At 41.7% G+C, this 23,522-nt stretch overlaps 3 protein-coding genes across 4 annotated transcripts in view; all 3 read left to right on the forward strand.

Annotated features, from left to right (window-relative positions):
- The window catches only part of LOC139576981 (collagen alpha-1(I) chain-like), a 65,581-nt gene extending 62,691 nt beyond the window's left edge, over positions 1-2,890 (forward strand). Inside the window, exons 28-37 of the mRNA XM_071403657.1 lie at positions 1-54; positions 366-410; positions 560-613; positions 1,155-1,199; positions 1,706-1,759; positions 1,877-1,930; positions 2,013-2,066; positions 2,483-2,536; positions 2,628-2,681; positions 2,800-2,890. Coding sequence (XP_071259758.1) covers positions 1-54; positions 366-410; positions 560-613; positions 1,155-1,199; positions 1,706-1,759; positions 1,877-1,930; positions 2,013-2,066; positions 2,483-2,536; positions 2,628-2,681; positions 2,800-2,865 — 534 coding nt within the window. The 3' untranslated portion in view covers positions 2,866-2,890. The remainder of the gene's footprint in view (positions 55-365; positions 411-559; positions 614-1,154; positions 1,200-1,705; positions 1,760-1,876; positions 1,931-2,012; positions 2,067-2,482; positions 2,537-2,627; positions 2,682-2,799) is intronic.
- A 78-nt stretch (positions 2,891-2,968) lies between these two features.
- On the forward strand, positions 2,969-11,601 carry LOC139576985 (collagen alpha-1(V) chain-like). Its single transcript, XM_071403659.1, has 31 exons — positions 2,969-3,015; positions 3,366-3,473; positions 3,698-3,751; positions 3,880-3,933; positions 4,095-4,148; positions 4,272-4,379; positions 4,484-4,537; positions 4,713-4,820; positions 4,933-4,986; positions 5,105-5,158; positions 5,247-5,300; positions 5,408-5,461; positions 5,592-5,699; positions 5,784-5,837; positions 5,947-6,000; positions 6,129-6,182; positions 6,330-6,383; positions 6,506-6,559; positions 6,728-6,781; positions 6,905-6,958; positions 7,064-7,117; positions 7,306-7,359; positions 8,635-8,688; positions 8,810-8,827; positions 8,966-9,019; positions 9,172-9,234; positions 9,362-9,527; positions 9,714-9,820; positions 9,936-10,016; positions 10,163-10,345; positions 10,487-11,601. The coding sequence occupies exons 3-31, from the start codon at positions 3,710-3,712 to the stop codon at positions 10,643-10,645; spliced, it is 2,115 nt and encodes a 704-aa protein (XP_071259760.1). The 5' UTR covers positions 2,969-3,015; positions 3,366-3,473; positions 3,698-3,709; the 3' UTR covers positions 10,646-11,601.
- Positions 11,602-11,928: 327 nt separating this feature from the next.
- Positions 11,929-20,580, forward strand: LOC139576986 (endoplasmic reticulum mannosyl-oligosaccharide 1,2-alpha-mannosidase-like). Of its 2 annotated transcripts, none has more exons than XM_071403660.1 (14): positions 11,929-12,267; positions 14,013-14,147; positions 14,692-14,800; positions 14,896-15,011; positions 15,137-15,288; positions 15,489-15,601; positions 15,846-16,025; positions 16,545-16,693; positions 16,925-17,113; positions 17,610-17,800; positions 18,770-18,890; positions 19,199-19,393; positions 19,562-19,693; positions 19,936-20,580. In XM_071403660.1, the coding sequence occupies exons 2-14, from the start codon at positions 14,052-14,054 to the stop codon at positions 20,137-20,139; spliced, it is 1,947 nt and encodes a 648-aa protein (XP_071259761.1). In that variant the 5' UTR covers positions 11,929-12,267; positions 14,013-14,051; the 3' UTR covers positions 20,140-20,580. The 2 variants fall into 2 exon arrangements, with proteins under 2 accessions (XP_071259761.1, XP_071259762.1); XM_071403661.1 differs by lacking the exon at positions 11,929-12,267 and adding an exon at positions 13,633-13,770.
- Positions 20,581-23,522: the final 2,942 nt, after the last annotated feature.

Consider the following 23,522-nt stretch of genomic DNA (forward strand, 5'->3'; position numbering starts at 1 on the left):
GGCCACAGGGGAACTCCAGGCCATAATGGGAAATCAGGACCTAAAGGACCCAGGGTAACTGTCTCCTCAAATACAGTGTTTCCCAACTCCAGTCCTCGAGTACCCCCAATAGTAAACATTTTAGTTGTAGCCCCTGATAAACTCACCTGATTCTACTCATTGAGGGCTCAATGATTAGTTGACAAGTTGAATGAGGTATGCTTGTTCGGGGCTACAACAGAAATGTGGGGTACTGGAGGACTGGAGTTTGGAAACACTGCTGTAATAGATCATCTTTGTAGATACATTACTATACCCTCTGCTGGAAGATGTTGTTGTGACTGGGGGAATAATTACATTCTCCCTCTGATATTTTCTATTTCCAGGGTCGTACTGGACAGCCTGGTCTTTTTGGTATACCTGGAATCCCGGTAAGAGAACAGTATTCATTCTCATATGAATATTACTTGACAGACAATCCTTGATGGATACTGTAGCTATAGTAACAATCAGCTGTCCTTGTTGTGTGTGGTATGTATGCCAGACGTGTTTGTGTCTATGTCTGTGTGTTATGTTGCAGGGTTTTAGAGGCCTCATTGGGACTGAGGGTGCAGAAGGAAAGCCTGGTACACAGGTTCCCATTTTATAACTTTTAATTTTTTAAATATCACTTATTAGGATTTTCTACTGACTCCTTATTGTCTACTGTGCATTGTCATTGCAGTTCCTTGAACAGGTACTAACCCAGCTATTTCAATCATTATTGATAAGTAGGTTTCAGGATAAGTTCTGTGTACAGATAGATAGATAGATAGATAGATAGATAGATAGATAGATAGATAGATAGATAGATAGATAGATAGATAGATAGATAGTAGGATCTTAATTTGTTCATTCTTTTGTTGCAGAGAACTTTCCTGCACAACAGGAAATGCAAAATTGTAGTGTATTTGAGTTTTAAAATGTCCACTTTGAAATGTCAGACTTGATTTGCCCCTACACAAATGTCCATTAATTATAATCCACATAATAATTCAAATTTCCTTTTGCTGCAGGGTTATTTTCCTGCTGTAGAAAACTGACTGAAATTAAGATCCTACATCTGTACAGAAAATAAATGTATGGCATGATAAAAACAATATGTGTAATGTTTGTGTTGTTGTGTGTGATTGTAGGGTGAGCTTGGTTCTGCTGGTATTCCTGGAACTAAAGGACACAGAGTGAGTCACACCCCTTTAACCAATCAGCTCTAAACAAGTAAAAGTCAACAGTAAAAAGAACAGAAACACAAATGGCTCAATCATTGCTGAACTCTCATAAACCACAGCAATAAAGAGAGGTGTGATTGGTTGCTTATCAGATGATCCTCCTTAGACACAGATATAATCGCCTGCTGTGGGCCTGTGGTGGCTATTGCTGTCACAGCTCTCCTGTTTATATGAGCACCTACATGTCAGACAGACAAGACTAGATAGTGTACCAGTAAAGAGGTTTACAAGGCCCTGACCATCCCCAGGGGTTTGTAGGCTCAGTCAGTCAGTGTCTTTGTAAGACACATTCAGCATGGCACAGCCAGGGATGATCTGAGGTCCTCAACACTGCTTTGTAAAGTCTTGATATGTGATGCTGGTAGTGCACATTGAATTAGGGTATACATGTGTTGCTACAGTACATGGTTGTATATTCACGAGTCAATGTGTGTTTAACCTCTCTGTCATACATCCAGGGATTTTCAGGTCTGGGGGGAGCACCAGGACGAGCAGGTCCCCCAGGTGCTCAGGTATGTCCAACACTAAATGTCGCTGACCTATCATTGCTGGACCTGCACATTCTGTCACCCTCCTCAACCTACTCATTCTTACCCTCTATGTTTGTATCTATTTCATGATTTCAACAGGGTCCTCCAGGAAAGTCTGGGCAAGACGTCAGTCCTGGGCCACCTGGTGATAGGGTGAGTACTGTAGGCCAAAAGCCTCTGTCTCCGACCGAAATATTACCGACATTTCTCGTTAATGAGTCTCTCTGTTCTCTAGGGCTTCACAGGGAAAGATGGCTTGGAGGGTCGCCAGGGGCCAGTGGGCATGTATGTAAGTGTTACCTGTCCAAACCCAACAAGGTGTTAGAGTGGGCTAGTGGCCATAACCAGTCTACATTTAATTTATTTTAATGTGTTTAGAAAAGTATTTTTATAATCCCGCTGTGAGAGTTCATGCTCTGTAGGTGTTACTGTAATCTGTTATTTTTTCTAAGAAAAGTGTAAAAGATAGATGTTTAAACCAATTATTATCAAAAAGAAAGGAGGACCAAGGCACTCTTCATATAATTAATTAAAATGCCTTTATTAGTATGGCATGTTCAATAGAAACAAAGTTGTTTAAAAACCGACGCGTTTCGGATGCAATTATTATCATCTTAGTGCAGTGGTACCTACTACTGCCAACAACCAACTTTGTGTGGAACAACCAACTGTAACCGTAACTGTGGAAACCCATTCCTTGTACAGGGCTACCCAGGAGCAGTGGGTTTAACTGGGAGACCTGGTCATTTTGGAGAGAGGGTAAGAAAATACCCCATACAGTTCTACCACATGTTAGTGTTAGTATAGTTGTTGATTTCATTGAATGCCACCTGTCTGTGTCTAATCTCAGGGGGAACCTGGTGTGAGAGGCCCCGCTGGTATCCCTGGGAAGAGTGGACTACCAGTGAGTACACTGTACTGACACTCACATCATGGAAAGAATAGTGTAAACTAATATTGGTGGAAATATTACACATTGATACCTTTTATTACCACGTTGATGTTTTTGATCTGTCCTATAGGGGTTAAAGGGATTTCACGGAGAGAGAGGGCCCGCTGGACCTCAGGTAAGGAAGCTCACTCTTTAAGACCATTTTACTCATACAGACTAGCTTTAGACACACTGGATGAGGTTTCCCCCTGGGGTTACAGCCTGACTCTGCCGTGATGTTTTTCTGGTTTATCCACCTCAGGGTCGTCAAGGAGACACTGGGCTCAATGGCATACAGGGGTCACCAGTGAGTAGCACTTTTAAATCATGTCCTTGTCCTCTTGTTTGGTTAGATGGCACTTTGATGATTTGGTCATTTTGTTTTCTAGAGACAGATTAAGTTATGAGGTCCATGGTTGGCTGATGTGAATGCACTATGGTCCATATTTGTCTTGTGGTTGAATCAGAAGATAATACAAAATATATGTTTTTATTGTTACATACTGTATATCGGATAGGTGCAATGCAATGTGTTTTTTACAGGGGCAGCCCTGGAGCAAATTAAGGTTAAGTGCCTTGCTCAAGGGCACTGGTATTTGAATCAGTGACATTTAGTTTACTGGCCCAACGCTTTAACCGCTATGTAACTGGTTTTAGGGTCCTCCAGGCCTACCAGGGCCAGAGGGCAGGACAGGAAAGCCAGGCCCCGCAGGAAGCCAGGGGCCTCTGGGGCCTCAGGTGCCAGCCGGGCCCACCGGGTTTCCAGTGAGTGGGTACTTTTCATCTTTCTCATTGTTTCATTCCAATAAAAAAAGTAATCAGAGGCCTATCTGTATATTAGTATTATATTAGTATATTATATTATTTTTGTATTATTCTATATTCTGTTGATTAAATATTTTAATGAACATTACAGATATTAAAATGTATTATCAATACATGTATAGTCACTCTTGAGTCTGATAATGTATTTTATCTACTGTATCCAGGGCACTCCTGGGATGGATGGAGTAATGGGGCAGATTGGAGAAAATGGATTGCAGGTGAGTTCAATGTCAGCCCTAGCTCTTGTCTTTTTCTATTTTCCAATGATAGATTGAAAGGAATAAAGCATGAATCATGATAGTCAGTAATGCATTGAGTGATGTACTGTATTGTTGTGTCTGTTTAGGGAGCAGCAGGGCCTGTTGGGGACAGTGGGCCATCTGGACTGGATGGACAGCAGGTGTGTGTCTGTTCTTAGACAGTCGTATACCCATCCACCTCCATTAGGACTGATGTTGTGTTTTTTGCTATTTTTTGGTGTGGTATATCATACAATACTTTTGCAATAGTGCTATCATGGCTGACATTGATGACCCTGTACTGTATTCTCCTGCCTACCAGGGTCCCCCAGGAACAGTTGGTGAGGAGGGGCCATCTGGCAGGAAGGGGGAACCGGTCAGTGACATCATCACAATAGGATTTCCTCCCCTTTTCAGTAGTTCAGTTCAAATGTGTTAATTAGATCGCTCACTACTCTATCCCCACCTCTCTGACTCCATCTATGTTGCTGTGAGACAGGGAGCTCCAGGTCCCTTTGGAAAGCCAGGGCCGAATGGACTACAGGGAGAGCCAGGGCCACAGGGCTCCCAGGGGCTGCAGGGTGAGCCTGGGCCAAGGGGCAAAGAGGTCAGTTGTATTACCCTTTCTACCAAGCTCATCCACAGACACAGGCTGCCATCATTATCAGCTTGGGATGTGGTTTCATGGTTTCCTGTGATTGTCTGTTGCAGGGAGAGATGGGAGGTTTCGGCAACAGAGGATATCCTGGTCCTAAAGGACAAAAGGTAGTGGGATTAACAGAATAAAGAAGGCCTACTTAATATATGCTTTATGTGTGGTTCTATATGTATGATACAATGCCTGTTAAGATTTTCAGAAGTCTTTGAAAAATGTATTCTTGCTCCTCTGCCATACAAATCCCAATCTGATACTTTCCATATTGTTGTTTTTCCTCTCCAGGGGGACATAGGACCTCGTGGATTTTCTTGGTCGGAGGGGCCCTCAGGAGCTCTTGGGGACAATGGGAAAAGAGGAGTGAAGGGAGAGAAGGGCTACGTAGGACTACGAGTAAGTGACTGATAAGGTGTATTCTATACTAATGTTTGATGGTTTAATAGAGGTGACGTGTGTGTGATATGTAGATTTGGCGCTTCAGCGGTGTTCTGTTTCTGTTCATCAGGGCCAGGTGGGGTTGATGGGGGAAGCTGGACCATCGGGCTTGTCTGGACTGGAAGTAGGTTTGAAGTAGACTGGAGTGTATTGATAGTTAGAACATCTGTTATTACTCAGTAATGGCAATGTCTCTAATGGCTTTGTAGAATACTATGCCTAACAACCTGTTATTGTTCCAGGGTGTTCCAGGACCTTTTGGATTGGCTGGGGCTGATGGACCACAAGGGCAGAAGGTACAGTATGATGTTGAAATTCTCTAATCACGATCGGGACAATGATGCCATATAGCTGTACAGTAACATGGAGTTGTAATTTCTCTAGGGGGACAAAGGCCCTTATGGTATGACTGGGAACCCTGGAAACTCAGGCCTTAAGGTATGTATTGCCAGCAAAATTGTTGTTCATTTTCATATATGAATTATAGAGAGTAATGTAACTGTAGGCTTGATTGGTTTTATTGAGCTGTTGTCTTCTAATGACAGGGGGTGTCAGGCATCAGAGGAGTGAATGGTGACATGGGGAAACATGGACCAAAGGTACCTAGTATATCCAAATCATCTGCCAATTTATATTGATAAGATTGTAATTCAAACCATATGCACAGCATCATTGATTGCACTTGCATGGTCAATTTCTGTCATAATTAAATTTTGTTGGTTTCTGTAGGGAGTGGGGGGAGGCATGGGGAGACAGGGAGAGATTGGTCCAAAGGGTTTCCCCGGACTTAAGGGGCCCAAAGACAAGCCTGGAGATAAAGGAGAACCAGGAGAGCAGGTGAGGCTGATTGATATCTTTCTTTCTAGAGAACATCTAAATTGTTCATTAAGATGACTGTCTGAATGTCTCTGTCGGGTCCAGGGGCCAGAGGGTCTTCCAGGCGACAGGGGGCCCCAAGCGTCTCCTGGATTGGAGGTAGGAACACAGACACATGTGAACTGTGGTGTTGGTATGTCTTTGGCAACATGACATAAGTTGGTAAACATTTTGGTTGATGTTATTTTCTACTCATCCCTACTCTTAGGGTTTGCCTGGTGAGGTGGGGCCTCAGGGAACTGTTGGCCCACCAGGACCTTTGGTAAGTGCTACAATAACGTGTTAGACCTTATATACAAATGAAACACACATATTCCAATATCTTCACCAGAAATAAATGTCTACTGATGACGTTTTATGATAAGTCAACATTACCTTTTTGCTCTTCAGGGACCAAAAGGTCAAACAGGCCCTGAGGGAAGACTAGGCCAGAAAGGTCAAAAGGTCAGGTTAAGCTTCACCTTTCACCTGTCTTTACATCTACATATATAGTATTTAGCACTCTGTTCCATTCTGACATCCTACCTGTATCAAAGGCCATATCATAATGTCCACTTAGTGTATGTGATTGTAGGTCTTTCTTTTTGTCAGGGGTATGATGGTCGAAATGGGTATCCGGGAAAGACCGGACACATTGGAAGGAGGGTGAGAATTACACCATTGCTTATTCAGTCTCTCTTTTTCATATGTTAAAAATGTATCGTTCCAACTAATATGGATCTTGATTCTTCATTTGATTCTAAAAGCTGTTTTTGTTTCCATGTAAGGGGAATAGAGGAAAAACTGGAAGCAAAGGCTTAGGTGGAGAGAGAGGAGAAAAGGTCAGTAATCACTATTGACCGTGAGAAACTCTGGCCCGATTTTGCATTCGCCATAACATACAGTATAATGTTTCTTCACCTTGATAATATTTTGCAGTGGTGAGAGTTTGTGTAAGGTCAATGGGACATCAGATTTTAATCAGGATTTGACCTTTCTATGACCTACAGGGAAAGAGGGGAGATTTTGGTTCAACCGGGCCTCCAGGAAGACAAGGGCCTTACGTAAGTTATTTGATCTGTTTTGGAAAGGCTGTGTGCACTTTTCAATGCCAGGAGGATTAGCTGTATAACTCAATCACTGGGTCCCCAAAACTTAGGAAATAACGTCCCTTGTTTCTCTCAAAGGGGACAACTGGCTTACAAGGAGAGAAAGGTCTAATGGGTGGACCAGGTATAGAGGTAAGACCTTGACTGAAGCCTCAACAGGATTACGATATGATTGAAGAAGTACAGCACTTTGAGCTCAGTTTATGTGACACTAATATATTTCCCCTAAACTTACAGGGAGAGAAGGGGAATATGGGATTAACAGGTCCTCCTGGAGGTCAGGGGTTGAAGGTACTTTTGAGCTCATTTATCCCAAGAAGCGTATTACACTCGAGTCAGATGTACTAAAAATGTAATGTAGATTCACTATGGATGCATTTTGCCTCCATCATTCCCATGTTCATATCCCTATACATTTCCTGTATGTAATAATGGACCCAGTTCCATGATGTATTAAGTCAGTCAAGTGTCTGTTTCAGGGGACACAAGGCCCTTTGGGACAGACAGGGAGGGCTGGCCTAAAAGGAGAACAGGTAAGATGCACCTTCTAGTATCTGTCCGTCTAGTGCAGGGGTGTCAAACTCATTTCGCATCGTGGGCCACATACGGCCTAGGGAGATGTCAAGTGGGCCGGACCATTAAAATTATACCATACTCTGCTATAAATAACCAAAATATCATGTCTTTCCTTTGTTTTGGTGTAAAGAAGCACAAGAACATTAGGAAAATATTGAAATTTAATGAACTATCCTTTTACAAAACATTTCATGAAACACCTCATATTTCCTTAGACAAATGTGCAATTTACTTTTATCATTCACAAATATGCATTGCAACTGATCCCACTGATTGTACAAAGGCACAAAACTTTAATTGGTACTGAAAAATATAGTAATGCACTTTAAGATTAAATGAGACTTTTAAAGAAAGGAATTTTTAAACCACTTACACATACGCATATAAAATCTAAATGTAATCCCTGCGTACACCTTACAAACTAAGGAGAGTGATTTTAAATGTGTAATGAAGAAAGTGTTCGCCTGTCCTGTAAATCTGTAAACTTCATACATGAAACATACATACACATACAATACATACTGAAAATTTATGGAGTTGTATGAACAGTAGAATTCCATCACACAACTTTTGTTTTGAAGCTGCTGACTAACATTAAAGTGCACATTTTTTAAATCACCACAGTAAGGATTCATCTTCACAGAGCTGTATTCTTTCAATGCAAACAGTATCTAAGGCAGCATTTTAAAGGTACCGAAATACCGAAACTTGTTGCAAACACACCAAGCACGAAGGTTTTCCGTGCATCTCTGTAAATAAATAGGACGTGGTCCATTTTTCTTTGAAAATTCTACACTCCTTATCTACTTTTCTCCGTTTGGATAACGACATTTTGGCTAATGAGGGTGTAGCGGAGAGGTAGAGACCAAGGTATTAACAACGTCGTAACAAGCAGCAGATGGCGCATTGATACCGTCTGCTGTTTTCAGTCTGTCTCAGTGATGCGGCTTGTCTTCTACTCTGATGGAAAGAGTGCGCCCCTTAGCGGATAATCCATGAATTGCAGCGAATTAAAAATATTAATTCCATGTCTTTTATGCATTTTTTCCACTTTCAAATTATCCTGCGGGCCTGATCGAACCTCCTTGGGGGCCGGTTCCGGCCCGCGGGCCGTATGTTTGACACCCCTGGTCTAGTGTGTTCCGACTCAGTGTTCTGTTAAGTATTCTTCATTAATCGTGGCATTGCTATTGAGTTGTATTGACAGTGATTTATGTGTTCTGTCTTTGTAGGGAGACATTGGTCCTCATGGGGAATGGGGGACCCCAGGTCTACCTGGACTGCCTGTAAGTTGTCCTTTTTCAGAAATATGGTACTGTTATTTCCCTTGTATTTCTGAAAATATAGTAAACGTACTTATACAGAGAAAAAGTAAATGCTAATGTGATGAATTTTCTCTTTGTATAGGGTTTGTTTGGAGAAAAGGTATGTGTATAACAGTTCTCTAAATACAAATACACACATTTGTTCCGTTTTTTATGCATACCTTTGTGTCTTGTCAATGAATTATTTGGAGATTGGGGGATTGACTGAGGGCACTGACTAAATTTGCCTAATTGTCAGGGTCTAAAAGGATTTGCTGGAACAGCAGGTCCTGTTGGAGTGAGAGGCCTGCCTGTGAGTATGACCCTACTCACATCACAAACCATTACAGTACCAGCCACTTTACATCTGTTTAATGAAATCAAAATAATTCCTGACCCAATCTGGCAACCCAGGGCAATGAGATTAACTTTCATATTGTGTTTGTTTTTCCTTGTTTATGTCAGGGCCTCCCTGGACCTCCTGGCCCCCCTGGAACCTCTCTGAATCTCACTCTGGCACAACTCAAGGCAAGTCGTTGGTAATCTATCCAAGCACATCCAAATACTTAAATTTTGAAACTAAAGCCATTTCAGCAAATTTAGCCATAACTATTTATATTACAACACCTCCTTGTTTCACCCCCTGCCTGATCAGGACCTCATGTACCTGTCAGACAAGCCCAACTACCTCCTGATCCAGACTCTGCTGGATTTATTGCACCAAGACCTGCGCTTGCTCATAGATCCACCAGACGGCACCAAAGAACACCCGGCTACCACCTGCTTGGAGCTCTGGCTCTCCCAGCCCAACTTCACTAACGGTATGGGCTTCTCCCACAATGTGAAGACTTCTCTGTTATATTCTAACACCACAATATTGGTATCAGATATTTTAAAGCATTTTAAATGTACAATACGCTTATTAGATTTGTGTGGGAGCGGTTGTACAGCAGCAGAGAGATTGAACCCTGCTCAGTTTCTGATGTAAAGGTTGTTACATGTTCCAGGGATGTATTACATTGATCCTAACCAGGGCAGCCCAGCTGATGCCCTTCTGGTGTACTGTGACTTCACTGCAGCACCAAAGACCTGTCTGTCTCCGCTCCAGCCTCAGGTACTTCTACACACACTTCTGGCTCTGGGACCCACTGAACTATAGATCTTATATAATGTGGTAATAACATATGCTAAATGTATGTAATAACATATGAAATACATTCAAACTTCAGGTGCCAGTAAAAGCATGGCTGAAGGATTCTGGGACAAATAACTCATTTCATTGGTTGAGTTCAAAGGAAAAAGGCTTTCAGGTAAGCCTAAATTCTATTCATGATTCTCAAATCGAATCAAATCAAAGTTTATTTGTCATATGCAAAGGATACATGTGGTGTACACAGTACAATGAAATGCTTTTGTGTTTCTGGTTTGATTTCCTTCCTTCCATGCCCTCTCCCAGTTTGAGTATTTAGGACCCGACGTGGTGCAGATGAGATTCCTGAGGTTGAACAGCAGGCTCACCAGTCAGAACATCACCTACTCCTGCCAGCCTGGGAACATACAGGGACTAGGCGAAAGAGAGGTGAAGTTCCTGGCAGACACACAAAGACAGAGTTACCTGGGGACATTACAAGATTGCGTGGTATGTTTTTAGACTACCCTATAATGATTACCATGTACTGTATTACATTATGGTGGTGGTGGTGGTGAGGAGGTGAGGCTGTTGAGGGATGGTGAAGAGAGTCACTTCAATACTTAATGTACTTTGTGTTTCTCTTGGCAGCCCTCTGAGGAGCTGCATTCCGGAGGCCGTCGTGAGGCGGTGTTCCAGTTTGAGAGTGAGGACTTGGATCTGCTTCCCCTGAGAGATCTGGCAGTGTTCGGCAGCAGTGACCTCACACAGGAGTTTGGATTCACTGTTGGGCCTGTGTGCTTCAGCTAAAGGAATAGAAACACTCTCTAAGGACTGCCAAGAGCAGAGATAACAATGAGACAACCACCAGCCAGTGGGGAAATGACCCAGAGAAATGGGAGAGAAACAGATACAGAGAAAGACATCAGCATCTCTCCTCTTCTCATGACATTCTTGTTTATTGCTAAGACAAAGTAGACGTACCAACCAACGGGAAAAAGTGTCTCTTTTCTTTATCCAAAGGTTGACCAGTTACAAATATGAACTGGTTAGTCTATCCATTTTCAGAGGCCAGTGATATTCTTGAGAGAAATTATCTTTGTATTTTGTTTACACTGATTTAATTTGTGATATTGAAACATGCTTATTTATGTAATTGGTTTAAATGACCGAGGTTTCTTTAAATGCTAAAGGTTGCTATAATAATTTTTTCACGTTACCCATACTTAATTCAGGTATGTTCTTGATGAAGAGCACTGTGGTTTACACATTAACCTTCACTGCTGCAATTTAACAATGTGGCCCAAATTGGAGACATAGCTACATCTCTATTTTATGAGCTCCGTGCTCACTCTACGTCATTATATACACACTATACCCTTACATCTGCAGTTAGAAACTAAGAAACATTCCAATATTGATCCCTTGGTCAAAAACTAGGAAGACTAATAATATTATGACTATTATTGGGAACTATGACAATGAATTCTGTCTGGTGATAATATTGAATGCATTATTGCATCACCTGATAGATGCAGTAACCTAATCACCATTTCTACCATTTGTGAAATTGTGATGTTTTGATTTCTGTTGATACAGAGGAACAATGCAGTACTGTAAAAAAAAAAAAAGTGTTTTTACGTTTTTCTTCAGTTTCATCTTTGTTTCAAGATATGTATTTAATTGTGTGATTTACTTAATTTATATGCTGGCCATTTTCTTTTATGTTTTTCTTTTTAAGTTTGAATAAATAGCAATCATTCATATTCTCATGTTTTGTATTGTGCCCCCGAGATACTAGTACTTTTGTTGTTAGACGGAAATGTATGAATAAATGAAGGGACTGTACTAATTAATTCCTAATTAATTGGTATTGTCATATGGAATATTACACACAATTTATTGAGCACCCAAACAAGTTGAAAATAAGCTATTTTATTTTCAGTAAAACTTGAAACAATTGAAAACGATGTGATTTGACTAGATTCGAATGAAAATTAACTACTGATGTTTCATTAAAAGTAATCGGACGAAGTGTTGATTTGAGAGAAAGGCGTGTATTTACAATGTATCATCCTCAGACTTGTATCAACGAATGTATTTTGTTGCTTCCGCTCTGTTCGGTCAGGTTACTTTTTCTAGCACTGAGCGCGTGGCATGTATAGATATTGCATTGCTGCTCTTGGGTAGAGAATCGTTCTCTTCAAGGTATTCAATCATTTTAAACGAACGCTTGCCGTTTTCCTGTTAGACATGCTCCTCGTTTGTAGTAAATTAACTTTACTCGTGTAACTGCTTGTTTTTAGGCTGTAGGCCTCGTAATGCCTCGGTCTATAGTCGCTTTGTGAATCGGTCAAGCTTCGCTCAAGATCCAGGACATTGGAATTGTGAGCTCTGAAGAGCACGAGAGACCATACACTGTTGACTAAAAGGTAAAGTACATGTATTTCTAAATTCAACGTCATATTTTAGTCTAGGTTTTGATTGTGTTAGCTTGCACATTGTTTTTGTTTGCGAGGATGTTTTCAGTCGTAATTATCAGGGGCGTATTCATTACGCAGATTCTGTTGGATAACGTTTCTTAAACGGAACGAAACGGGGAGGGACCTGTCTGAATTTGTCCAATAGAAACTCTTGTTTTGCTCCCGTTTGGTTCTTAAACGGCAAACTGTTTCCGTAATGAATACATCCCAGCTGTTGCGAGTAGACTTCGGGCATAGTCTCCTCTAGCTAGCAGATTGTAACGGGCTAATGTGACGCTCCAGTAGCCGTTACAGGATAGGTACTGTTTGGAGAAGCACAGAGCATTTTCGACCAGCCTTTTTTGGGCCAAACATGTTTTTTCGCAAATTCCCGTGTCCAGTTGCAGATGGTTCGTTTGAATTTATAAAATGCTCCGATATTAAAATACATGTTTTGTGCCAAGTGATCCAACAATATGTACGCAGCCATCTTGTCTAATTCAAATATTCTCTCTCACTGATCAAAACAACAGTGTCATCATGGCATGCAACACTTTGGGGTGGTCATCCACCTGTCTCAATGGGGTGATTTGATTCATCTGAACCGGGTAGGCGTTTCGCACCGGGTGAAAGTTGATTGCGTTCATTTTGGCACCGGGCTACTCCCTAGCATGAACAAGGTGCTCTGTTCAAAGCCCACAGTCTGCTCAACACAAACGTGACGTAATGAGTAGTATTTTGTGTTTTCTCATGCAAAAGTGATTTGCTTTTGAAAATAAACACTTTATCTGCCTTCCCAATGAATGGATGTTCCCCAATGCTGGAAGGGGGCCGGAGTGGGAAAAGTTTGGGAACCAGTGGAGGCTGCTGAGGGGAACGAGGTGGCTGTGGATTTCAGCGCACATATGGGTGCACACAGTGTTGAGAACCAGTTGAGCACTCGCTCATGTCCGGATTATGGAATCTATACAACACATCACTAAAACTATAGAATACAGGTTGGCCAAGCCTAACTACAGTAATAGATGCATGAAGAGTGTGTCCCTACGCCGAACAGTACCTACCCTGAGCGTCACGTTAGCCCGTTACAATCTGCTAGCTACCTCTCGTCAGCTGGCATACAGTATCTTAAAAGTAATTTCTTTCCTTTCGAAGCTAATTTGACCTGTTTGGGGAACAAATGTAAGCAATATTTTCAATAGTTAGGACAATTGGCAGGCTGCAATAAGGAAAGACCGTGACAATAATGTAAATATAATAATAATATGCCATTTAGCAGACACTTTTATCCAAAGCGACTTGTGTGTTTACATTTTACATATGGGTGGTCCCGGAAATCGAACCCACTACCCTGACATTACAAGTGCCATGCTCTACCAACTGAGCTACAAAGGACCACTCAAGTACTCACTAACAATAATTGGCTGTGATTGACAGGAATATTTTCAAACATGTCATAATTATCAATAAAAGGTTTGTAAACGAAACTGCATTGCTTTGTTTTCAGATATTATGCTTTATTTGTCAATTGAAACAAAATCATAATTGTATGCTATATCCTACAAACATTTAGTCCTATTTATGTGTCCTCAATATTCAAAGTAATTTGGTCTAATAAAGCACATCTCTTTACAGTTGAGTTTGTATAATTAGAGAAGGGAGTTTGTGTTGCCTCTGCTGTAATTTCTCATTTGCAGCCTACTTTCCTCCTCTAGCATAGAGTCTATGACTTCACTGTGGGGTAGGCTGGAGACATGCACTCACCATCAAGGAAGGACTTTGTGTCTTTAACCTTCACTGGAAGTGGCAACTATAACAGCAAACAGTGGAGAAGACAGTCCTGCTGGAGGGTGAGTGAGTGCTGAAGGAAATCAACCAACCTACTTATCTTAATCACAAACTCTGATCTGATGACTTACTATGTATGCTTTACAGTTGATTGATAGGCTATACTATATATCCCACTGAATGTTTTATACTGCAAATATAGCATGACATTTTTAATTGTTTACTAACTTCAATGAAAAAATGCCCCGAGACACAATTATCATATCCATAATATCATGTGATCGTCACTCCAACAGAAAATGACTAGCTCCGACCTGTCACTGTCAATCTGTGGAGATATGACACCAGGATGGTGATGTTTATCTGAAGAATATGACAATGCAGTGCCTCTGTATAGTACGTAGCAGCATGGTACTGACAGTTGATCAGACATGTTGCACTGTGTGTGACATTCAGTGGTTCTTCTGGATTTCTTTCTTAGTGTGACTTTCTCTCCTGACAGACAAGCTGGTGCAATCAATTGTAGCCGAGTGTTGGTGTTATTTACTCTGTGCTTACTGCTTTGTCATTTTCGATCTCATCCAATTTCTACCCATTTCTCCACAGAAATGGAAACAGTTATCCAGATTGCAGCGCAACCTCATCCTCTTCACCGTGGCTCTCATGTTAGTTTGTGGGATTGCCACTTACCCCACTGTCACAGAACACTTCAGAGGCAAGGCCAGCAAAAAAAATCTAATTGTTATGGTGGTGGTGACTCCGTTTTTGAGGCACCAGAGACTGAACATCGTCCCCTATGTACCTCCCCAGGCCTTACTGTTGTTGTGAAGGAGGATGAGGGCCATGTTCTGAAACCGGTCATCCCTGAGGTCCTACCTGAGTCGGATAAACAGAACCAACCACTAGTACCAGAGCCACCTTCAGAGGTTGGTACATTCCACTCCTCTAATACTAAAGCTAGCCTTTGGCTGTGAGAAATATGTGCAGTGATACATTCAGTAAGCAGTGTTTTTGAATTGAAGCACTTCCCTTAACGTGTCTCCTCCTTCAGAAGCAGAAGAGGGCACCCCACAAGCGGGGGCCACCCGGCCTGCAGAACCGTCTGCAAAAGAAAGGCACCGGGTCAGATATCCAGGTGGAGGAGAATCAGATTCAAGAAGCAAAGAAAGCTGACAAAGAAGAGGGAGAGAAGCCACTTGTTAAGTAAGACTAGTCTCTAATCAGTGGAGATGACTAATGGATAATGAAAGTCAATTTCACTGATACATAAGCCTTTATTGCATGCATGGGTTAGGGAAGCGATTGTGAGGAGTACTCTGAATAGAAATTAAAACTCAGTTTCAAACATATAAACATGTTTTCTGGTCTTCTCATCTTGACTGACACCTATGTGTGTTTAATAGGCGTGGGGCCTTGATTGAGGCTAACCAAGCCACTGAAGGAGGAACTGCCAAGGAAGCAGAGAACAGGGTGAATGTCCCAGCGGTTGAGCAAGAGAACCAATCACACGAGCCAGGTCTGTACCATGTTTCTGCCGCTTCTCTCTCTCTGTGTGTGTGTGTGTGTGCAAACCCTCCATAGCCCACCCTTCATGACCATTAACAACAGTTGTTTATTAAGCACGAGTTGAGTTTGATAGAGGGCAACGAGCTTTGAGAGGAAATGTGCATGGTCTGAAAGAGATTTAGTTATTTGAAATGGAAGTAATTAATTTATAATTCTTTAGATGGTAGCTAATTATCTTGGCGTGTGTGATTCAGAATTCGATAGGCTTGAGGCAGTACGAGATGCTTTCAGACATGCATGGAAGGGATACAAAGAGTTTGCCTGGGGCCAAGATGAGCTGAGGCCCATCTCTAAGTCCTATGGAGAGTGGTTTGGCCTGGGCTTGACCCTGATTGATGCACTGGACACCATGTGGATCCTCAACCTCAAAGAAGGTACTTCAGTGTTTCCCCTATGATTTTTTTTACAGCAGCGATGGCAAAGTGAGCTGTTTTTAAAGATAATTTCCTGCAATTCTACACATTTTGTCATGGGGCTGAGTGAAATGTGATTGTTATTTCTCAAAGATATGTATCTCCATTATCTTTTCTACATACTTTATATCTGATTTTAGTCGTTTAAGTTGACACTGAAAATGTTTTACCACCCCGAAAATTATCCCCCCCCCCAAAACATATATACAATATATTATATAAATCATATATTACAGTATATTATATACAGTATATTATTATATAAATCATATTACAGTATAATTATATACAGTATATTATTATATAAATTGTATATTTAATTTGGCGGCCACAATTTAGCAGCGCCGGTGTGCCGCTGCTAAATGCATATAGGGAAAACGCTACTTCTATTCATGGTCCAACTTTTCTTTTGTATCTGCTATATCATAGAGTTTACATGGAGTTAGACCACTAAAGTTGTGGTTGGTCTCTTTTGGACAGAGTTTGAGGAGGCTAAGACCTGGGTGTCAACGGAGCTCTCCTTCAATAAGAACGTTGATGTGAACCTGTTTGAGAGCACCATCCGTATCCTGGGTGGCTTGCTGAGCACTTACCATCTGACTGGAGACACTCTGTTCCTGGACAAGGCTGTGAGTCACATGCAGAAAGCGAGACATTCAGAGAGCTGGCTGTTACTGTTACTGCTGCTGGGCCATTTCCTCTTCCACTCCTGCCTCTCAAAGACCCTTTCATGGGATACTGCTAATGCCGCTGCTGGTCTTATGAGTTCTTTCGTGAAATAACTTGTTTTTCTGTGGGAGGGGGTCTGGCTAGGGAAACATATTGATCGGCCTTCTGTTGTTCTTTTGATGACCTTGCAGAAAGATATAGGAACGAGGTTAATGCCTGCCTTCAACACCCCGTCCAAGATCCCCTACTCAGATGTGAACATTGGAAAGGGTACGGCCCACCCCCCTCGATGGACGTCGGACAGCACTGTTGCTGAGGTCACCAGCATCCAGCTAGAGTTTAGGGAGCTGAGTCGCCTCACTCAGGACACACGCTACCGGGTAATATTCATAAGCAATGTTCTAGTGAAAGGACTCGATTAATGTCAGCCTTTTGGACAACGTTTGATTCCACAGCACTTTATCAATAATCTCTGACAACACTTTAAGCTAGAATCCTTAGTTGCTACATACATTTCTGGATTTATAGATTAATGATGTATACCTAATTTTATTATTGAAAAAGATAACTTATAAATGCCTCATGAGCTTAGTTCAGCTGTCTTAAATTACTCCATCAGAACCCCAAATATAAGCTTGTTTTACTCCAATGTTTGTACATAAAGAAAATGTAAACAAACGCTGTATATCCTCAACATGATTAAAACAATAATTCTCCTTGCATCCATAGCTCTGTCTATGAATTTGAGTGGTTACATTTCCCCAGGTGCATTCCTCAGCTTTGTACCAAAACAGAAGCAGGGTGACTGCTTTGTTAGTGTTTCATTTACATTCTAGCTTTAACTTACATATCCCCCCCACCTCCTTTCTCATCCAGGCTGCAGTGGATGAGGTCATGCAAAAAGTCCACAAGCTGGAAGGGAAGCAGGACGGCCTCGTCCCCATGTTCATCAATACCAACAGCGGCCAGTTCACCCATCTGGGGGTCTTCACCCTGGGCGCACGAGCAGATAGCTACTACGAATACCTCCTTAAACAGTGGATACAGGGAGGCCAGAAGGAGACAGAGTGAGTTGGAGTGGGTTTTCTAAACACTTTTCCTGTCTACTTTTCTCAAGGCTGTCATGAGGTTGAGGCTGACACTAATTCACAGAGTCAGGTCTAGCCACTCGATTCCTACCCATCTTGTCTAGGCTCCCTGCTAAGTACTGGAGGCAGGCAGCAGAGTTGTCGCTGTTCTAGCTTGCTGTCATGTTTGACAGTCCTAAGCTTGATCTCCTCAGCTCCCTTGATGTAACTGACACGACTTAAACAGCCCGTCTCTCTGTTACCTGCAATTCTGTGTGGATGTGGCTGAATGGCTGTGTGCCATATCAGGCTGTGCACAAGACTATTCATGACTGTCTGGTAATATTTGCTTAACTTAATGCACAACTAGGTCTTCAGAGCTACTTTATAAAACATTTATCCTCAGTTGGAACAGCTCTCACAGACCCAGCGCAGCTTGAGGACTTTGATGCTTGAGGACAGATTTGGTTCTTGTGCTATTTTTAAAGTACTTGTTTGAAATTGTATTTTGATTTAATTGGCTCAGTGCTCTATCAGTTGGCGTTGACACTAGATTCTATGGGACACTTATCAAACAATAATAGTAAAAGTACCATTCAGCTGATGTTTCTCAGTATTTGTACAGTTATTAGCCATATTCCTTTGTCAAGCCAGTAGTGTTTTTATACAGAGCAGTACACATGGTGGAGGTACTGTTCTCCAGTGTTTGGCTGTAACGCTGTGTCTGTACGTGTGTGTTTGGCTGTAATGCTGTGTCTGTACGTGTGTTTGGCTGTAATGCTGTGTCTGTACGTGTGTTCTCCAGTGTTTGGCTGTAATGCTGTGTCTGTACGTGTGTTTGGCTGTAATGTTGTGTCTGTACGTGTGTTTGGCTGTAATGCTGTGTCTGTACGTGTGTTTGGCTGTAATGTTGTGTCTGTACGTGTGTTCTCCAGTGCTTGGCTGTAAAGCTGTGACTGTGTTCTTCAGATTGCTGGACGATTACCTGCAGGCCCTAGAGGGAGTGAAGAAGAACCTGCTTAAGAAGTCTTCTCCTAACAGCCTGACCTTCGTAGGGGAGCTGTCCCATGGTCAGTTCAGCCCCAAAATGGTTAGTATACGAACTATGCACACCAGATGAGTGTGGGTGAAAGAGCTGATGTTTTCTCTAAATCAAAGGAAGCTCAAGATTTTCTTTGAGGGAGGTTTGCACCCTGTTTAAGGTTGGGCATTTGAAGCCCAGTTTCACCCAATACTTAAATGTTTCCAATATCTCATGTATTGCTTTGATGAGTCAGACAAGGGTGTCAACCCCTAACCAGCTGTAGTTCCAGTCTTTTCCATTAAAAGATTGTGCTCTCTATTCTGCAACATGGACATTCTATTGCTCCAATGACTCCCCAACCCTCTGTCTGTCAGGACCACCTGGTGTGTTTCCTCCCTGGGACCCTGGCTCTAGGGGCCCACCACGGCCTGCCAGCCGAACACATGGAGCTGGCCAAGCAGCTGATGGAGACCTGCTACCAGATGTATGCCCAGATGGAGACTGGCTTGAGCCCTGAGATCGTCCACTTCAACATGCACGAGGGAAGCATCAGAGATGTAGACGTCAAAGTGGGTATACAGGGGTGTGCACTTCCCCTGCAGAGATATTATTAAACAATACACTACTGAAGTATAGTTGGGTTTCTGACCCTTTATTTTACTGTTGTTTAGTTTTTCATGGATATGGTCAATTTCCTATGTGATTGTTTCTCGTGTGTGTATCTGTCCTCTCCTCAGCTTGCAGACAGACACAACCTCCTTCGCCCTGAGACGGTGGAGAGCTTGTTTTATCTGTACAGGTTCACTAAGGACAGGAAGTACAGAGACTGGGGCTGGGAGATCCTCCAGAACTTCAACAAGTACACCAAGGTGAGAGAACACAGTCACTACCCAGCCTAGACTACTGTTGGTAAATTAACCAGCCTGCTCTCACATCTGTTTGACGTGACAAGGACCATAGGAGTTGGCAAGACAGCACAAACTGATCTGAAACCAGGCTACTGAGAAATGCATTGTTAATGAGATATTCAGTATGTGGTTATTGAGTATTTCCCCAGAGATTACAGATCCTTCTCTTACAGCGTGTGTTGTGTTGGTCTGTCTCCCTTCAGGTTTCTACTGGTGGCTACACATCCATCAACAATGTTCGGGACCCAGAGTACCCCAGCCCCCGGGACAAGATGGAGAGTTTCTTCCTGGGGGAGACTCTCAAGTACTTCTACCTGCTGTTCTCAGATGACCCGGAGCTGGTCAGTCTGGACAAGTATGTGTTCAACACAGAGGCCCACCCCCTGCCCATCTGGCCTGCTGAGTGAGCGATACACCAGCCAAGTCAACGGGATACATACACTACCGTTCAGAAGTCTGGGGTCACTTAGAAATGTCCTTGTTTTTTTAAGAAAAAGCTATTTTTTTGTCCATTAAATTAACATCAAATTGATCAGAAATACAGTATAGACATTGTTCATGTTGTAAATGACTATTGTAGCTGGAAACGGCTGATTTATTTTTATGGAATATCTACATAGGCGTACAGAGGCCCATTACCTGCAACCATCACTCCTGTTTTCCAATGGCACGTTGTGTTGGCTAATCCACGTTTATAATTTAAAGGGCTAATTGATCATTAGAAAACCCTTTTGCAATTATATTAGCACAGCTGAAAACTGTTGTTCTGATTAAAAAAGCAATACAACTGGCCTTTAGACTAGTTGAGTATCTGGAGCATCAGCATTTGTGGGTTTGATTACAGGCTCAAACTGGCCAGAAACTGCCTAGAAGGCCTGCATCCCAGAGTCGCCTCTTCACTGTTGGCGTTGAGACTGGTGTTTTGCGGGTACTATTTAATGAAGCTGCAATTGAGGACTTGTGAGGCATCTATTTCTCAAACTAGACACTCTAATGTACTTGTCCTCTTGCTCAGTTGTGCACCGGGGCCTCCCACTCCTCTTTCTATTCTGGTTAGAGCCAGTTTGCGCTGTTCTGTAAAGGTAGTAGTACACCGTGTTGTGCGAGATCTTTAGTTTCTTGGCAGTTTCTCGCGTGGAATAGCCTTCATTTCTCAGAACAAGAATGGACTGATGAGTTTCAGAAGAATGTTTTTTATTTTTGGCCATTTTGAGCCTGTAATCGAACCATGAATGCTCAACTAGTCTAAAGAAGGTCAGGTTTATTGCTTCTTTAATAAGCACAACATTTTTATAGTTGTTCTAACATAATTGCAAAAGAGTTTTCTAATGATCAATTAGCCTTTTAAAATTATAAACTTGGCACGTTGTTAGCTAATCCATTGGAACACAGGGGTGATGGTTGCTGATAATGGGCCTCTGTACACCTATGTAGATATTTCATAAAATATCAGCCATTTCCAGTTACAATAGTAATTTACAACATTAACAATGTCTACACTGTTTTTCTGATCAATTTGATGTTATTTTAATGGAGAAAAATGTGCTGTTATTTTAAAAAAACAAGGACATTTCTAAGTGACCCCAAACTTTTGAACGGTAGTGTAGATACAGAAATACATCACAGCTCAGGGCTTGGCTAACACCAAGATTTCTCATTTTGATATCTGTGACTCAAGTTTGGGTTGGTTTACCCTCTCCCAACTCCACAACTCTGGAAAAATTGCAATTTTTTTAAAAGCCGGAATTAATTTGTTCGTTAAATGATTGTAATAGCCATGGTGGAATGACAGCAGTGCGAGGGTGAGATTGAGGCACGGCAGCCTTGATATTTATTTAAAATGTTCTCTGTTCTCACTACATTGCTGGTGCGGAGTCTGTGTCCTCTGATAATGAGTTGTTTACTCTGAAGGAAGAGTGGAAATCATGAGCCAGCCAACCTGTGTAGTTGGCTCATTGTGGTAATTTCGTCCACCAACACTAGAGAATGAGATGAGTGTGACTGAACTCCAAGCTGTCTTGGTCAGAGGCAGCAGAAGCCCGAGAGGAAGTGGAGGTGACACAATACTGGGCTTTACAGGAAATGACATAGCATTGGGATGAAACTTCCTGTGTCCCTGGATCATGTCACTCTCCAGTTTCTCAATCACATTCTTAAGAAATGATTTATATAAAAAATTATTTAAGGTAAAATCATGTCAGGCATAGAACAATCTAGTTTACTTGCATACTGTGCACCTTTTTGTGTATGGGGACAACAAGCACTTATTGTTGAATTTCCTTGTTTGACTGACTCCGCTGCTATTATCTTTAAACAATGTCAGTTTTCCTATTTTTCCTTATCATTTGTCATCATTCCTGTTGTGTGGTGTCAAATTAGGGCAAGCCAGTGTGAACACTTGGGTAGTTTAGTTATACTAATGTATTTGTGAGATTAAGCTGAATTGAGTTCACATAATTTGAATTGATTTGTAGTGTGTAATACTATATCTGGATAGACTGAATTGTAAATGTGGTTTATGCCACAAACTGGAGTAGCAGTAGAACTGGCCCTGGTTTCCTAAAAGCATGTTAAGGCTAAGTTCATCGTTAAAACCAAAGGATCCTAAGGATGAACTTAGCCTTAAGATGCTTTTGGGAAACGGGGCCCTGGGCTGTAGATCCTATACTTCACCATCATTCCTGTAAATAGCTATATTGAATGTTATGATGTACACTTTCACTCAGATGATTCTATTTGTAGTGGTATTTTAAGTTTGTATTGAGACCAAACTCAACATCCTAAGTGTGAAATGTAGTTTTCTTCCCTATTTCAATGTTCAACTCTCCCCTCCTTTAGTGTTGTTTCACTTGTGCCTTCAACGTTGCTCTGGACAACATTATGAAGCTATTTGGACATATTCATAAATTGTTTTGTTATTGCAATGTACATAGTTGATGTGAATAGTTGTGCAAAGATGTGTATTTGTTACATAATCATAGTGTGATTTTGAAATAAGGAATGTCATTTTCCAACCATTTGCTGGGTATACTTTCATAACTCTCAAACTGTGCATAGACTTACAGTATATATCATGAAACTAAGGGCTCTGCTTCCGATCCCTTTTTCACGTCTCTGATCAGTTAATATACTGCTGCTCATTTCTGATTCCTTTTTTAAAAATCCTTCAGATGGATCCTAAACTTTTCTACACCAAAGATATCCTAGTTATTAAAATAACTGGAATCTGGAATTATCTACATTCATCATTCTGTTAAGAATGACAAAATAAGCCATTTCCCTATTTTATAACAATGTAAATGAAATGCTAGTGGGAGATTTTGATACAGCATCTGAAGTCAGCTGCTGCCTGCTCTCTGCTAACCAAGGTCAGAGAGATTCATGGTTAAGGGCTGGATTCAATCCGTATCGCGGAAGATCCGTCTTATAGCACGATAGAAATTTAAAGGCAATGTTCCCGCATTCACGTAATCGCTGCATGTCGGCTTAATCGCAAATGACCTTTACATTTTAGCACGAATCTGCCACGATATGGATTAAATCCAGCTGCTCTGACTCACTCAGCCCACAAGCTGTGGAGAACTATTTTATTTCAAACCACTAATACCATATGAAATAAGCCTACCCAACTGGGACCTCAAGGGAAAATAAGGCCTAGATTCAATCAGATTGTGTTAACCGGCGATAGCCAACATCACCATAGCTGATGTTTTGGCATGTCGGAGGTGTCAACTTGGTGAGTAGCTGCCTTGATCATTGTCACAAAGCCACACCCGTCCTACTCCTGTTA

This window comes from Salvelinus alpinus, chromosome 5 (assembly GCF_045679555.1).
Source record: "Salvelinus alpinus chromosome 5, SLU_Salpinus.1, whole genome shotgun sequence".
Classification (NCBI taxonomy): domain Eukaryota; kingdom Metazoa; phylum Chordata; class Actinopteri; order Salmoniformes; family Salmonidae; genus Salvelinus; species Salvelinus alpinus.